We start from the raw sequence: 17,576 nt of genomic DNA on the forward strand, positions 1-17,576 counted from the left end.
AGAGAGCATGAGCAGGGGAGGGACACAGAGAAGGGGAGACAAAGAATCAGAAGCAGGCTCCAGGCTCTGAGCTGTCAGCACAGAGCCCGATGTGGGGCTCGAACCCACAAACTGCGAGGTCATGACCTGAGCTGGAGTCAGACGCTTAATCGACTGAGCTATTCAGGCGCCCCGCAATTTTAATTCTGACATGAGTTTGGAAAGTTAGTTTAATCCTTATTGTCTGTGTTTTCTAAAATGACAAATATCTCCTAAATGTCTACTTGTTTTTATAATAATTTTATTTTATTTATTAAAATAATTTTTTGGATGTTTTTAAATTTATTTTTGAGGGAGAGAGAGAGAAACAGAGTGTGAGCAGGGGAGGGGCAGAGGAGATGGAAACACAGAACCTGACGCAGGCTCCAGGCTCTAAGCTGTCAGCACAGAGCCCGACACGGGGCTCATACTCACAGACTGTGAGATCATGACCTGAGCTGAAGTCAGATGCTTAATTGACTGAGCCACCGAGGCACTCCTGTAATGATTTTAAATAAAACACTCATGTCAATTCTCACTAGGTATACCATTCTTTTAAAATATTAGTTTTGAGCCATAAGAATATGCATGCTTTAAAAAAGATCATTTATCATCAGAGTAAAAATAATAATAATGATAGAAATAAATAAACCTCGGTATTTGTATAGTTTCAAGATACTTATAATAAAGGTAAAATAGTAACTGATGGTTGAAGAAACCTGCCAGACACTCCTTTAATCAAATGGTCAACGTGACCAGTCTACTGTGACAGTCTACTGTGTTTCATTATAGCAGCCTGAAACACAAGATACCTCCCAGGGGCACCTGGGTGGCTCAGTTGGTTAAGCATCTTGGCTCAGGTCATGATCTCATGGTTTGTGAGACTGAGCCCTGAGTTGGGTTCTGCACTGACAATGCAGAGTTTGCTTGGGATTCTCTCTCTCTCCTTCTCTCTGCCCTTCCCCATGCTGGCATACGCTCTCTCTCAAACTAAATAAATAAACATAAAAAAAAAAAAAAAAAGAAGGATAGGGGCAACTGGCTGACTCACTAAGTTAAGCGCCCAACTTCGGCTCAGGTCATGATCTCATGGCTTGTGAGTTTGAGGCCCCCATCAGGCTCTGTGCTGACAGCTCAGAGTCAGTCTAGAGCCTGTTTCAGATTCTGTGTCTCCCCCTTTCTCTCTGAGCCTCCTCTGCTTGTGCGTGTGCTCTCTCAAAAAAAAAAAAAAAAAAAAAAAAAAGACACCCCCCCCCCGAAAATTGCCAGGCTCCAGCCTGATTACCTACCATGAAGTCTATCAGCTGATAACCCCCTTCCAATTGGCATTTCACTGCCTCACTTCTAAATATGAATGGGTAATCAAAGATCATCAGATATTTAAAGAAAGCCTCTAACAAGAAATCTGACTACCAAACAGAAAAAAGAACTTGGAGGAAATAGAGACAATACAGGAAAGCAGAAGAAACCTAAAAATACCATAAATATCCTCAGAGAGATAAAGGAATACGTTGTGTTCCATAAATACACAGACAAGTTTAAATAAGGAAACATAAAGAGAAAAAAAACTTTTTAGAAATGTATAATATGAAAAAAAATGTATGTTACAGAACTAAATTTAATATGACTGCAGATTAAGTTGAAGAAATCTTCCAGAGAACAAAAGACAAATAGATAGAAAGTGGGAAAGACAAAAAAACTAAAGAATCAGTCCATGAGATCCAACATCTGAATAAAAAGTTCCAGATATAGGAAAGAAAGAAAACGGAGGTGATGGATACTACAGAAACAATGCTAACAACTTTCAGAACGAAAGAAAAGGAGTTTCCAGACTGAAAGTTTCCACCAAGTACCAACTCCATGAATGAAAAAAGTCCCCCATCAGGGCACACAGTCAAGAAATTTCAGGACATTAAGCAGAAAGGGGGGGGGACCAACCCCACAAAACACAGGATTTTTGGCTTCATTTCATTTAGGGATCAGTAATTTAAAAGCCTTCCTAATACAGGGGCTCAGTGGGTTAAATGGCTGACTCTTGATTTCCGCTTAGGATACCATCTCACAGTTCCTGGGATAGAGACCCAAGGTTGGCTCAGTTTGGCTCTGTGCTGAACTGTGCGGCCTGCTTGGGATTCTGTCTGCCCCTCCTCGCCACACGCGTTCTTGCTCTCTCTCTTAAAATAGATAAGTAAAAATTTTAAAAAGGCCTTTCTGATATACAATATCTAAAAATACAGGCTAAAATATAAATACAAATCCCATCTAACTACCAAGTTCATAAAATCAGTAATTAAGAAGACTCCACAAATGCCCCATTCAAATAATGAGAAACTGAAAACCACAGTGCTGAAAGCCAATGCCAAGTGCCCTGAGGGGGTCTGTGGGCTTAAAAGCAAAGGTTTGGGACTGATGAGCCTGACAGGCCCAGGAGATAAGGTCTTGCACCTGCCGAGAGTGAGGAGTTAGAATTGAGAAATCCCACCTGAATCTAGGAGAAAAGGTAAATCAGAAAATAATCCGTCCACCAAGAGAGACTAAAAGGAATACTCGTTTAGCCTGGGCTCTGCAGGAAAAAGATCTTCTCTGAGAATTCAAAACCACAGGCCTCCCAAGAATTTGGAATTCAAATTCGCATTACGTATATTGTTTAAGAACCCACTACCACCACCATCAAACAGAGAAATTAACATAGAAAGTAATCCCAGCTCCTAACGCCTTTGGCATACTCCAAATAATCAAATGCAAAGCAATTCGAGAGGCACAGCTTAGCTCAGGGCTCCCCAAACGTCCTCAGATAAAGCATCATCAGATATCAACTCACCCTTCAACAGTATAAACAACATCCATTTATCCCCAACCACTCCTTCCTAAAGGACTTTGTGGAGGTATCCTTTGGGATGAAGGAAGCTAGACCCAGAAGGCAGGCCTGAAATGCCAAAAAATGTGGCAAAAATATGTATAAATCTAAACAATCACTGATGGGGGCGCCTGGGTGGCTCAGTCGGTTGAGCATCCGACTTCGGCTCAGGTCATGATCTCATTGTGTGGGTTCGAGCCCCGTGTTGGGCTCTGTGCTGACAGTTCAGAGCCTGGAGCCTGTTTTCGGATTCTGTGTCTCCCTTTCTCTCTGACCGTCCCCTACTCACGCTGTTTCTCTCTCTCTCTCTCTCTCAAAAATAAATAAAACATTAAAAATTTTATTAAAAAAACAATCACTGATGTAGAAAACAGTAATGATAATGGCTAATTTGGAAATAAAAAAGACAATAATCATATTGCTGCTAGATGACAATAATGTTAGATGGGGACAAGGATGGTTCAGAGACAGCCAGTCTAGGCCCTTGTCCTGTTCAGGAGGGAGGTAGAAATATTTACAACATTTCTACATGTTGCCACAGTACAGCAGAAACTACAAGAAGCAGTACGTGGCTGAATCACTATATTGTACATATGCAACAACAGAACACCGTATATAAATTATGCTGGAATTAAAAATTAAAACAGGGCACCTGGGCGGCTCAGTTGGTTAAGCATCTGACTCTTGATTTTGGCTTAGGTCATGATCTCAGGTTTGTGAGTTCAATCCCCACGTCAGGCTCTGTGCTGACAGTGCACAGCCTGCTTGGGATCCTCTCTCCCTCTCACAAAAATAAAAATAAACAAAAAAAAAAAAAAAAGGAAAAAGCAGATCACTTACAAAGGAATAAGAATTACACCTATGTCAATTATCAGCAACACCTACTTTTTGTTTTTTGAGAGAGAGAGATAGCGTGCAAGTGGGGCAGAGAGAGAGAGGGAGAAAGGATCCGAAGCAGGCTGTGCAGTGATGACAGCGGAGAGCCAACTCACAAATGGTGAGATCATGACCTGAGCGGAAGTCGGGTGCTTACCCTACTGAGCCACCCAGGCGCCCCAACAACATCTACTTTTTGCAGGAAGAAAATACTGAAGGAAAAAATCTTTGACTCAAGGGTTTTAACCCTTGAAATCAAGATATTCTCAGGCATACAAGCCTCAGAAATTTTACCACAGAAAGCCCCCTTTGGAAAACACTGTTGGAGAAAGTTCTCCAGCAAACAAAGAGTAAATAGTAAAGTGTATCACTGTTTCAAAAGCAACCAAAGCTTGTATCTCTAACAATCCAGAACTCAAACTAGAAGAAATGGAAAAAAAAAGAGGAAGGGAGGGTATTGAGGGAAGAGAGTATGGCTGCAATACTTGTCTATTTCGGTGGGTGTTTAAGTTTATGGTAAAAAAAAAAAAACCATGGATATGGGCTTAATAAGGTACTCTATCCTGACTCCCCATCTGCTAATCTTGTTAGTAACATCAGACTGAAAGCTCTTCTTTGTCCTTTATCATGAATTCCTAAACGATTCACACCATTCCTCCACATACACGCACTCAAAGCCACTAAGGAATCAGGAAACCCCAATACCGTTAACAATTCTCGACCTTTTCATCCCGAAAGACTTTGGTGCAGGAGTAGCACCTGCGACTTCGCATCCCGAGTTCTGACCTGTTACCTACCTACGACCGGAGCCCGGGGACTACTCTCAGCCATAGAACTCTGCCGCTCAGAGAATCTGCCGTCGCCTGAGAAAGGACAAAATGCATCAGAAACGACCACCTTCTTTAGCCTTCGACCTCCCACTATCCCCTCCCCCCGCCTCCCAATTCCCGCAAAATACCCAGTGCGGCTCTCGGGAAAAGCCAAGACTGAACTCCATCACAAGCCTCATCCCGTCTCCCCTCCCGTGCCTCCTTCCAGGCTCCTGTCCATCAGTCCTGCAACCCCCCTCGAGAGCTCTGCGCCCTCACTCCCGTGGCCTCCTGGCCACCCCTTTTGTATTTCAGTTCCCGTGCCTCCCTCCAGGCTCTGGTCCCCTCAGTCCCTTCGCCCCCTTTAGACCTCTGCCTCCTCAACGCCTGTAAGCCCTTCTTCTCGGCCCCTCTACGCTCCTCAGCTTCTGCACCTACCCGCTCGCCAAGTCCTGGGCACCTTCTCGATCTCTTAGCCTCTCTACACCCGTATAACCCCTTCCACCTTCCTTCTTACCCCATCTTCCCCTTCCCGGCATCCGTACCCTCTCCTGGCTCCCTCCTCAAGGTCTGCGTGGTATATTCGCGGGCTCCATGAGCCTTTTCAAACGACCGAATGCCCAAGGTCCCTCCGCAAGAACACACGACCAGGCTCCAGGCGCCCTCGGCCGCGGCTCCGGTTTAAATTTCCTGTCGGCCCCGCCCCTAAAATAGCGTAGTAGATGCGAGGGTCTGCCCTACGGTGGCTCTGCGAGGTCAATATTAACTCAGCAAATCTTCCCTCTCCCTATTCCGCCCCGCTCTCTCCGTCCGTCCCTTCATTTCTTGGCTTTTCATTGGGTGGAGAAACCCTGCGCCTTAACAGACCGGAAGTTGGGAACTAGAGGTAGCCTAGTTTTAGTGATTTTTCACCCTGAGCTGGTTTGAAATTTCTAGGAGTTCGCTAACAAAATAGGCCTATCTTTGAGCATTTACAATTTACAGAAACATTTCACATACACATCATTTCGTCTTCACACCTTTGTTTCCTTCCCTGTTCTCCACTTACCCCCCCAACAAAAAATTCTCAAAAGAAGTGTCTCCTCTTTTCTTCACCTCACGTAATTAGTTTGATCCTCACCTCTCCACTAAAACTGTCAACTGTAACTTCCATGTTCCCAAATCCTACGGTCACTTTGCTACGCTCAACAGATCCAACTTCTAGAACATTGAAAAAGACTATTCCTTCCTTCTTGAGCCCATTTCTTCATTTTGTTTCTTCTATTTCTACCAGTTTTCACCTTCCTTCCTTAATCTCCTTCGCTGGATCCGAAGCCACTGTTCCACCTATAAATGCTGCAGCAGGCCAAGGCTTTAGCCCTTAGCCCTCTTCTTTTCCATATTCGCGTTTTCTCCCTAGAAGATCTCATTCAACTCCATGGCTTTACAATCAACTCTATGCTAATGCCTGCAGAACTTCTATCTCTGGTTTCCATCTCTCCTTTGATCTCCAGACTTCTATATTCAAGCAGATACTGGACATTTCTGCTTGGATGTCTAATGGACACTTCCAGCTCAACACATTCAAGATGGAACATTTCTTTCATGAACCTACCCCTCAAAACACCCCAGCTATTCTTCTCCATCTCAGTAAATGTCACATAATCCACTCAGTTGTTCAAGACAAAAACCTAGAGGTTATTCTACTTTCCCTTATCCCCATCCCCACTCCAGAAACAAATTCTACCAACTCCAAAGTATCTTGTATGAAACACTTCCACCATCTTATCAAGCCACCATACCTTTTTGCCCAAAGCACTGTGTCAATTTTTAACACTACTTCTACTTTTTTTTTTTTTTAAGTAAATTCTATCCCCAACGTGGGGCTCGAACTCATGACTCTGAGATCAAGAGTTGCATGCTCTACTGACTGAGCCAGCCAGGCACCCCAACACTACTTTTACTCTTGAGTTGCTTCCTGTATCTCCCCAAAATAATCCATTCTCCATGCACAACTGGAATATTTAAACACCATGGCATATTTTACACACACACAATCCCTTCCAGTGGGGCCCCTCCATACACTAGATTATACATACCAGCCCTGATGAACCAAAGCTTGGCCATGTGACTTGCTTTGGCTGATGAAAAAAGAAAAAAAGTGACATCACTTCCAAGCACAAGTTTTAAGTGACAAGATCATTTACCAAGTTCTTTTACCCCATCACAATGACAGGCAATGTCCTAGCTAGAAGCTGACCTGTCAGCTTGGGTTCCTGAGTAAAGATTACAGGCAACCCCAAATAGATTTGTAGTGTAAGCAAGAAATAATCCTTTATTATTTTAAGCTACTGAGATTTTGGTAGCATTTGTTACTATATCATAATCAAGTCCAAGTTTCCCACAGTGTAGCACAGTCCTTTCAGAAGGTTCCATGAAGTCACCATTTTGTTAATAGCACAAAAACATTATTTCCATTTTTCATTCTCATTCTCTCATGAATGTTTAGTGGAGTATGCAGAAGCAAAATAAGAATCTAACACTCCTCTGTTTAAAAGTTATTAAAAAGATTTGGAGTGGGGCGCCTGGGTGGCTCAGTCGGTTAAGCATCTGACTTCGGCTCAGGTCATGATCTCACGGGTCATGAGTTCGAGCCCCACGTCGGGCTCTGTGCCGACAGCTAGCTCGCAGCCTGGAGCCTGTTTCAGTTTCTGTGTCTCCCTCCCTCTCTGACCCTCCCCTGTTCACGCTGTCTCTCTCTCTCTTTCTCTCAGAAATAAATAAAACATTTTTAAAAAATAAAAAAATATAAAGATTTGGAGAAATGTGAAACAATGTCGTTCTTCTAATTATTTTTGTTTTGGAAAATATATTTTCATTAAAAGTGCATTATTTAAGTTAACACACAGTGTGGGCTTATTCTTAAATGAACAATATATTTTTTAAGTTTTTATTCATTTACTGAGAGAAAGAGAGAGAACATGAGCTGGGGAAGGGCAGAGGGAGGGAGGAAGGCAGGGAGAGAGAGAATCCCAAGCAGGCTCCACATGCCAGTGTGAGCCCAACACAGAGCTCAAACTCTCTTTTTATAAAAAAATTTTTTTAATTAATTTGTTTTTTTTTTTTTTTCCTGAGAGAGAGAGAGAGACAGCGTGAGCAGGGGAGGATCAGAGAGAGAGGGAGACACAGAATCCAAAGCAGTCTCCAGGCTCTGAGCTGGCTATCAGCACAGAGCCCGATACGGGGCTCAAACCCACGAACCGTGAGATCATGACCTGTGCCAGAGTCAAATCTTAACCAACTGAGCCAGCCAAGCTCCCCAATGAACAATATTTTCAACCTTTAATTTCCAGTGTGGTAAATATCACATAGTTTATTTTCTAAATATATATACAAATATATAAAATCTTTACATGTATACATTTATTTTTTTAATGTATCTTTATTTTTGAGAGAAAGAGACAGAGAGACACAGAGAGAGCACGAGCAGGGGAACAGCAGAGAGTGAGGGAGACAGGAGACCCTAAGCGGGCTCTGAGCTGAGAGCCAAGAGCCTGACAGAACATGGGGTTTGAACTCACGAACCGTGAGATCATGAACCGAATTGAAGTGGAACACTTAGCCGACTGAGCCACCCAGGCACCCCAATTTATAAACTTAAATTTTAAAATACCCACATCTGTGGTGTCTCTCTCAATTAGATAGGGGCCCCCAAACATGGGGTGTTCAGATCGGGTGGGGGCCGGTGGCGCAGACAGTGGAAGGATTCACTCGAGGCAGAACACAGGAGACGGTTTATTTTTTTTTTTAATGTTTTTTATTTATTTCTGAGAGAGAGAGAGAGAGAGACAGCGTGAGCAGGGGTGGGTCAGAGAGAGAGGGAGCTACAGAATCTGAAGCAGGCTCCAGGCTCTGAGCTAGCCATCAGCACAGAGCCCGCCACCAGACTCGAACCCACGAACTGTGAGATCATGACCTGAGCGGAAGTCGGATGCTTAACCTACTGAGCCACCCAGGACGCCCCAGGAGATGGTTTATTAAATACACTACAAGCGAGCGGTGGGCAAGACAGTGGAGGAGAGGCTGTCGGCAACGAGGCAGTGGGTGGAGGCGGTTTTTAAAGAGAGAAGGTGAGGAGGTCTGCGGACGTATGGAATTCTTCCTTTGTTGGTAACTGAGACTGGGTGATAAAAAATATTTCAACATCTGCACTGTGGTTTCTCGGATCGCCTGCTGTGAGGGAAGCTGGAAATCGTGGCTTGAGAAAGTTCGAGTATGCCATGGAAAGGTTCTGGTGGAGACAGAGGGGGATGGAGGCCTCCTGCTAACAGCCAGGACCAGCTTCCCACTACTGTGGCTGAGCCCTCTTGCCAGGAGATTCTGCAGCCCTAGCTAAGCTTTCCAGTGACTGCAACCTCAAAAGGGATCCCAAGCCAGAAAAGTCCAACCAAGCCGCTCCCAGATTCCAGGTCCCCAGAAACCCAGAGGAAATCAGTGCCTGGTGTTGTTTTAAGTCATTGTATTTTGGGGTGACACAGCAACGGATAACTGATAAACACATTTATAAAGCTGTTTGGGATCCTCAATTTTTAAAAAAGAAAATAGGGGCCTGAAACCAAACCAAACCAATTTCAGAACTGCGAACATAGCTTATCCTGTCTGACAAATAAAACCAGTGAAATTGCCTTCCCTTTCAAACCCACCCAGTGGCTTTCCCTGTTTGCTCCTCTGGCAAAACGTCCCTGTGTCTTTTTTTTTAAATTTGTGTGTGTGTGGGTGCCTGGGTGGCTCAGTCAGCTAAGTGTCCGACTTTGGCTCAGGTCATGATCTCACAGTTCGTGGGTTCGAGCCCCACGTCGGGCTCTGTGCTGACAGTCAGCTCAGAGCCTAGAGCCTGCTTCGGATTCTTTGTCTCCCTCTCTGACCCTCCTCTGCTCACACTGCCTCTCTCTCTATCTCAGAAATAAATAAAACATTAAAAAAAATAAATGTGTGTGTGTGTGTGAGAGAGAGAGACTGAGCATGAGCGGGGTTGGGGTGGGGTGGGAGAGACAGAATTCGAAGCAGGATCCAGGCCCCAAGCTGTCATCACAGAAGCTGACGCAGGGCTTGAACTTGTGTATTACAAGATCATTCCCTAAGCCAAAGTGAGCCATGGCCTGCTTAACTGACTGAGCCACCCAGGCGCCCTCAAACTTCCCTGTGTCTTGAATGAGCCAAACTTGTGGCTGCCTTAGGGCCTTTGCACTAACAGTTCCATTTCCCACCTCTTCTCTTTCCTTTTAGGCATCAGATGGAATCTCACTTTTTCATATGGGACTGCAGAGAGCACCTGACCCAAGAAGCAGCTTCATTTCTTGCCAGTGTGTGCCACTTGGGCTTATTTTCTTCACAGCACTTACCACTATCAGAAAGTATCTTACTTGTTTACCATGTGTTGTCTGTATTTCCCCAGCTAGAAAGTGAGATGATAAGAAAAGGGACCTTTTCTGTTTCACTCACTGCTATATGCCCAAAATAAAAAACCTGGTGAGTGTTTACTAAATATTTGTTGAATGAATGAATGACTGAATCTCTCTGATCTTCAGTTTTTTCATTTCTAAAAGGAAGATAATATTATCCAACAGAAAATGGGGTTTTAATTTTTTAAAGTGTATTATTTTGAGAGAGAGAGAGAAAGCATGCGCACGTGAGCAGAGAAGGGACAGAGAGACGGAGATAGAGAATCCCAAGCAGGCTCCGGGCTGTCAGAGCAGAGCCTGACACAGGGCTCGATCCCACAGACTGTGGGATCATGACCTGAGCCCAAATCAAGAGCCCGACTGAGCCACCCAGCTGCCCCAAAAGTGAGGTTTTAAATATTAAATATGTATTTAGCACAAAGCCAGTGACCAGAAAAAGGTATCCTTTCCTATTTGGCAGAAAATATTTTTAGATAATACTTCAAAATTTTATTTCTCAGCATTTTTCTTGATTCTTGAAGGAAAGTGCTTAAAATTTAAAAAAAAATCAGCTCATTATCATAGAACAAGGACTTCCCAATATCTAAAACACTTGTACATATAGATATAGAAAAGACCAACCACTCAATTGAAAATGGGTAAGGGAATATTCATAGGAAAAGAAATACAAAGAGCATTCAAATATGCTCAACCTCACTTAAAATAAGGGAAATGCAAATCAAATCTACACTGAAATGCCACTTTTCACTTAACAGACTGGCAAAGATCAATTTTGCTAGATAGTGCCAAACTACCTTACATCGGGGTTGTACCAGCCTCCTACATGAAGCAGCTTGGCACTACCTAGCAAAATTACAAATGTAATCTTTCCACCCGGCAATCTCATTTTTAGGAGTGACTCTACAGATGTACATACTCATACATATGTGCTATGGCTTATGTAATATCTACTGCAGCACTGCAGTATCTACCAGTTATATGGTGTTTATCAGAGAAATGCCTATAAAATAATGGCACAGAAAAGGGATGCAGATATATTTATTTAGTTACTCTATTTTATAACTACATAGGCAGCGCTTACTATGATATTCAAAGTGCTTTAAACTTTATTTACTTTGAGAGAGAGAGAACGTGCAAGCACAGGCAGGGAAGAGGAAGAGATAGAGGGAGAGAGAGAATCTCAAGCAGGCTCCTACTGTATGATGGGGCCAATCCTGGGAACTGTGAGATCATGAACTAAGCAGAAACCAAGAATCTGACACTCAACCCAGGGGCCCCCAAGTGCTTTAAAAATAATAATTACTTTGATCCTCCTAAAAACCTGGTGAGGTGAGCAGTTAACAATGTCCATTTCGTACATGGGAACACTGAGGTTACAACTTGCTTGAGGTCACACAGTCAGAAACTTTTAGGGCTGGGATTTGGACCCAGGCAGTCTGACTACAGGGGCCATGCTCTGTGCTGCCGCTCAATGGAGGGCAACATGGAGAAAGAAAACTGATACCACAATATTAAAATCTGATAAAACAGATCTTTTTTTTAATGTTTAATGTTTATTTTTGCGAGAGAGAGAGAGAGAGAGAGAACAAGCAGGGGAGGGTTAGAGAGAGAGGGAGGCACAGAATCTGAAGCAGGCTCCAGGCTCTGAGCTGTCAGCACAGAGCCCGACGCGGGGCTTGAACCCACGAACCGTGAGATCATGACCTAAGCGAAAGTCGGACGCTTAACCGACTAAGCCACCCAGGCGCCCCCCTGAATTTATTTTTTAGCTAAAAGAATAAACACAAGTAAGCTTTACTAATCTGTCATAACTAGACTGACACTGGTGGCCTTCCCAGGGTCTCTCTTGTCACACCCCTTGGGTTGGGTTATCGGGGGCAGGAGGAGTGGAAGCTTCATATTTGGATGGGTATGGTATGGTTTCTGTCAGCTCTGTAGTGTGTTTGTGTGTTAGTACTTTATATAGTTTACATACGACCAGAGAGATGGGTTTACAGATTATGCTATCTGGATTTGATTTTCCTAACCCTCCAAAGTGGGTTTACAAAATTTGTTCAAAGAAGCAAGATTTAGATTACTCACAAGTGAACGCTCCAAGTACAAACATTCAGGTTCAATGAAAATCCAACCAGTATTGAGACGGTGGCAGCTGGCCAACAAGTGAAAAAAAAAAATCACTGAAGTTCAAGAGAAATTCTTGACTGTAATGAATCCTTGACACCACTGGACTGTATCACTTAAAAATGGTTAAGGTGGTAAATTTTATGTTAGGTATATTTTGCCACAATTACAAAGAAAAAAAGAAGTGGGCTAAGTAATGAAGCATATGCAAACTTATTTTGACTAAGGATTTTTATAATCTGTAGGATATTTGTAATACGTTATTTACTTCATTTTTTTTTTTTTAATTTTAAAGTAATCTCTATTCCCAATGTGGGGCTAGAACTCATGACTCAGATCAAGAGTTGCACGTTCTATGGACTGGGCCAGTCAGGCGCCCCTTACTTCACTTTTCAATCCCCCCCCTTTTGTATGTCTTATGTCTCTTTTTATTTATTTTTGAGCTGGAGAGAGACAGAGCATGAGCAGAGGAGGGGCAGAGAGAAAGGTAGACACAGAATCCAAAACAGGCTCCAGGCTCTGAGCTGTCAGCACAGAACCCAAAGCAGGGCCTGAACCCACGAACCACGAGATCATGACCCGAGCCAAAGCCAGATGCTCAACCGAGGGAGCTACCTCAGTGCCCCATGTCTTATGTCTTATATGTCTTATTATGGACACACTCATTTGTTATAGTGGCTCACATATGTAATTCACAAATACACATTCGTACATTAGAAATGCATGGTGAAATATTTTTACTGCCAAGAGTATGTGGCAAAAATATTTTTGATGCTTACTGGCCTACTGAAACTTTCCCATAAACATACAAAGAGACATAGAAGATGTGAATTGATGCACTGTTTGCAAAACTGGGAAATGATCTAAATGCCCGTCACCAAAGGAATGGACTAATGAGACATATTCAAGCAGTGGAATACTATGCAGTTGTCTAAATGAACAGACAAGAGCTGTATGTACAACACAGGTAAAGCTTTTAAAGATTTTATTTTTAAGTTATCTCAACATCCAACGTGGGGCTGTGAGGTGGGGCTGAACTCACAGCATTGAGATCAAGAGTCACATGCTCCACCAATGGAGTCAGCCAGGTGCCCCAACATGCATAAATATTTCAAATAATTTTATGTGAAAAAAAGCATACCACAGAATGAAAAATCCAACATACAAGTGACATTCTGTTTATGGATAGTATGTATGGATACAAACATACATCCATACTGTGTAATATATACTATGTTTCAAAACATTCAAGAGGAAGATAAACACCAAATTCAATAATAGTGGTTACCTCTGGGGATGAAGGGAAGAAAAGGAGATTGGAGGCAGCATTCAAGCAGGTTTTTTTTTTTTTTAATGTTTATTTATTTTGAGAGAGGGAGAGCATGCGCATGAGCAAGCTGGGGAGGGGCAGATGGAGAGAATCCCAAATAGGCTCCAAGGTCAGTGTGGAGTCCCCAGTGTGGAACCGGATGCAGGGCTGGATCCCATGACTGTGAGACCGAGACCTAAGACGATATCAAGAGTGGGACACTCAACCAATCCACCCAGGCACCCCTATTTTAAAAACAAATGCAAGGTAAATAAATATAACAAATAGCTCATAATTTTAAAATAAGATGGGTATTTTTTTAGTATTTGAAATTAAAAAAAATTTTTTTAATTTCTGAGAGAGAGAGAGAGACAGTGTAAGCAGGGGAGGGTCAGAAAGCAAGAGGGAGACACAGAATCCAAAACAGGCTCCAGGCTCTGGGCTGGCTGTCACAAAGCCCGACGCAGGGCTCGAACTCACGAACTGCGAGATCATGACCTGAGCCGAAGTCGGACGCTCAACCGAGCCACCCAGGCGCCCCTAAAACAAGATGTTTTGAAACTAATCTCCGGGAGTCCTCCTCCAGCAACAGCTATCCTTCCACACCTGGAGTATGTTTCCAGAGCTATTTTATGCATCTGCAAGGATACATATGTGTACATATTCTCCCTACCCCACCTTCTTTTTAACACATATGGAAGCAAACATCATATACTGTCCTGAGCCTCACTTTTTTCTTTAACAACATATCTTGAGTTTTGTTACCTATCAGTACATAAAGAGCTTCCTCCATTTTTACAGTCCTCCAGTCCTGCCTTTCGTAGCTTGAGCCAGTCTCCCACTTACAGAATGGAGACTATTTCTGTCCTTTCACTACAATAAGTATCACTGTAATGAATGTCCCTAAAAATATGTCAGTGTGCACACATGTGCATATTATAAGTTCCTGGAAGGAGAAATGCAGGGTCTTTTCAAGTTGCCCTCCAACAAGATTGTACCGATTTACTTCCCACTCCAACATTTTCCAGTGCCTGCTACCCAATCACAGTTCAACACAGCATATTATCAGACTTTTAGTAAAGACTTCTTTTTGAGACAGAGAGCGCACGGACGTGAGTGGGGGAAGGGCAGAGGGAGAGAGAATGTCAAGCAGGCTCCACACTCAGAGGGGAGCATGACGTGGGATGGTCCCATGACCTTGGGATCATGACCGGAGCAGAACTCGAGTCAGGTGCTTAACCCAGGACTGAGCCATCCAGCTGCCCCAGCCCCAAGACTTTTGGATCTGAGAGGCAAACGTGGTTTCTCACTGCCAAATCTAATCTGCATATCTAATCTGCCAAATCTAATCTGCATCAGCATTTTTAAAAAAAAATTTTTTAATGTTTTATTTCTGAGAAAGAGAGAGACAGACACACACACACACAGCATGAGCAGGGGAGGGTCAGAGAGAGAGGGAGACACAGAAACTGAAACAGGCTCCAGGCTCTGAGCTAGCAGTCAGCACAGAGCCCGATGTTGGTTGGGCTTGATCCCTCGAACCATGAGATCATGACCTGAGCCGAAGTCGGAAGCTTAACCGACTGAGCCACCCAGGCGGCCCTGCATCAGCATCTTTTTATAGTGAAAATGGTTGTATTGATTTTTCCAATAAGCTGTCATGTGTCCATTTGTATATTTTTTAACTATGAACAAGTACTTTTGTAATAACATAGCCAATAAGGATTTTTTTTAATTTTTTAATGCAGGGTCTGAGCGGCCTTCCCTGTTTTGTGATAAGCCCATGATGCCTTCAAAAACCTTCGTGCATAGTACCAATACGAGTTTCCTGATTTCAATATTGTACTAATAATTATGTAGTACCATTGGGGGAACGTGGAAGAAGGTGCACAAGTTTCTATGTACTATTTTTGCAACTTCTCAGGAGTCTGCAATTACTTGAAAATAAAAAGTTAAAAAAAAAAAAAGCTAAAAAAATCTCCTGGTACTTTTCTGGTTGGGGCGCTCTGTACTGACCTCACACTATGATCCTTGAGTCACAATGGCTCCCAAGTTGGCCAACTGACAAGCGCTACCTGCAAGATAGCCCCTGGGTTAGAAGGTGTATCTGAGGGAGCACTCAACTGGCTTAGTTGGTGGAGCATGTGACTCTTGATCTTGGGGTTGTAAGTCTGAGCCCCATGTTGGATGCAGAGATTACTTAAAATCTTAAAAAAAAAAAAAAAAAAAAGTGTATCTGAGGACTGAAACGGGCAAGTCTTTGGGGGCTGACTCTGGCTTTTGACTCCACTACTGTCACATTCTAACTCAGCACACAGAGGTCATGGAGATAATATTCACACTATCTTATATTTCCCAGCTCTACAGTGTTCCATTCATTTATATTATCTCAACGATAATAAGGGGAACCCACAGAAGCTTGCCTTTCTTTGTGCTGTCACTCCCTGAATCTCTTCTATCTGAACTGTGTTGCTCAAGCTATCCATAAATCTCTGGAGGTTCCTCACAAACTTTTGTACACAGTTCCCTACGTCGGAGTCAGCTCTCTTTCTCTGCTCATCTTTTTGCCTAAAGAACTGTTATTCATGGGGCATCTGGATGGCTTAGTCGGCTAAGCATCTGACTTCGGTTCAGGTCATGATCTCACGGTTTGTGGGTTTGAGCCCCGCCCCTTGTCAGGCTCTGTGCTGACAGCTCAGAGCCTGGAGCCTACTTCGGATTCTGTGTCTCTCTCTCTCTATCTGCCCCTCTCCTGCTCGCGTGCTGTATCCTATCTCTCAAAAATAAATAAAACGTTAAAAAAATCTATAAAAAATAAAAATTTAAAAATTAAAAAAAAAGAACTTTGATTCATTCTCTCAAAAAGTGCAGGGGCGACTGGGTGACTCAGTCGGTTAAGCGTCCAACTTCGGCTCAGGTCATGATCTCACAGTTGGTGGGTTCGAGCCCCGCATGGGGCTCTGTGCTGACAGCTAGCTCAGAGCCTGGAGCTTGTCTTCGGATTCTGTGTCTCCCTCTCTCTCTGACCCTCCCCTGCCCATGCTGTCTCTATCTCTCTCTCAAAAATAAATAAAACATTTAAAAAATAAAAATAAATAAAAATAAAAAAGTGCAAGTACTATCTCCACTAGGCAGCCCCCATCTCCACAGCTTCCAACCCCACTCAACAGGAACTTAATCTTCTACGCACGCTACTACAACCTCATTGGACAAAGCTCCATTAAAACGTTTATTTCACTATACTGTCATTAAACATGCCTGTTCCCACCAGACTGAAGATCCTTTGAGAGCAGAGATTTTGTGATGTTCATCTTTGTACTTTCAGTGCTAGCAGCAATGCATGTTGTAGATAATATTCAGTAAATGAGTCAGGCCAATGACCTACCAGCCTCTCTGCAGTTCAGGAAAAGCCAACCCAGGTTCTTGGGTAATTCATTTCAGCCCAGAGCCAGGTGTTTTGCAGACTCAGCGCAGGCTCTGGCAGCCGTGCAGAAGCCCTTGCCTCTAGTTAGGCTTCCTGTAGTTTCGGGACTCTGTGCCTCAGTTTCCTTACCTTTAGTACAGGGACATTAAAAGTATCTCTTCACAGAGTTGTTGAGGGGATTACAAGCAATAATGCACCAAAAGCTCTTAGCACAGTGCCTGGCAAAGAGTAAAGAAGTCTCTTCGAAGATAATGCATTTAAGTGTTGAATGAATGAGTCAAAAATGACTTGAGGTTGCCTGATCATGTATTGGGCACCTACTGCATCCGGTACTACGTTAAGAGCAGCAAGCTAAGTGCAGAGAAGCACCTGCAGCACACTGGACGGGTCTCAACACAGACTGCAGGGAACCACGGAAGGTTTCCTGGGGCTTGAGTTTTGACACCGGAGGAGCTTGGAAAGGCAAAGGTGGTGCCAGCTGACAGTGACGGTGGGTACTCCGAACAGAGTCAGCAGGTTCCCTCTTGAAAGCTGTGTGGGAACGGGGGCTTAGAATCTACCGAGGGCGCGCGGAAGGGCAGCTCGGTGAGATGCACCTAAGCGCTGGAATCGAAACTGGGTCCCCGCCCTCTACAGTTAGCAGCCGCGTGACTTTGGCCAAGTTACCGAACCTCTCAGAACTTCCCCAACTGTAAAGAAAGAGTCTGTTAAGGATACTCAC

The 17,576-nt window shown here is 43.5% G+C and overlaps 1 protein-coding gene across 3 annotated transcripts in view; it reads right to left on the reverse strand.

Moving 5' to 3' along the window:
- DBF4B (DBF4 zinc finger B) overlaps positions 1–17,576 on the reverse strand; it is a 41,830-nt gene that overhangs the window by 24,140 nt on the left and 114 nt on the right. Inside the window, exons 2-3 of one of the 3 annotated variants that reach the window (XM_039220025.1) lie at positions 6,639–6,680; positions 4,549–4,614 (exon numbers count right to left, since the gene is read on the reverse strand). In XM_039220025.1, the coding sequence (XP_039075956.1) occupies positions 4,549–4,614; positions 6,639–6,666 (94 nt within the window). In that variant the 5' untranslated portion in view covers positions 6,667–6,680. Of the gene's footprint in view, positions 1–4,548; positions 4,615–5,077; positions 5,214–6,638; positions 6,681–17,576 lie in introns of those variants that run through there. The other 2 variants (XM_039220027.1, XM_039220026.1) reach the window with 2 other exon arrangements.

Source organism: Hyaena hyaena, unplaced genomic scaffold, assembly GCF_003009895.1.
Source record: "Hyaena hyaena isolate Hyena2069 unplaced genomic scaffold, ASM300989v1 scaffold_856, whole genome shotgun sequence".
Classification (NCBI taxonomy): Eukaryota; Metazoa; Chordata; class Mammalia; order Carnivora; family Hyaenidae; genus Hyaena; species Hyaena hyaena.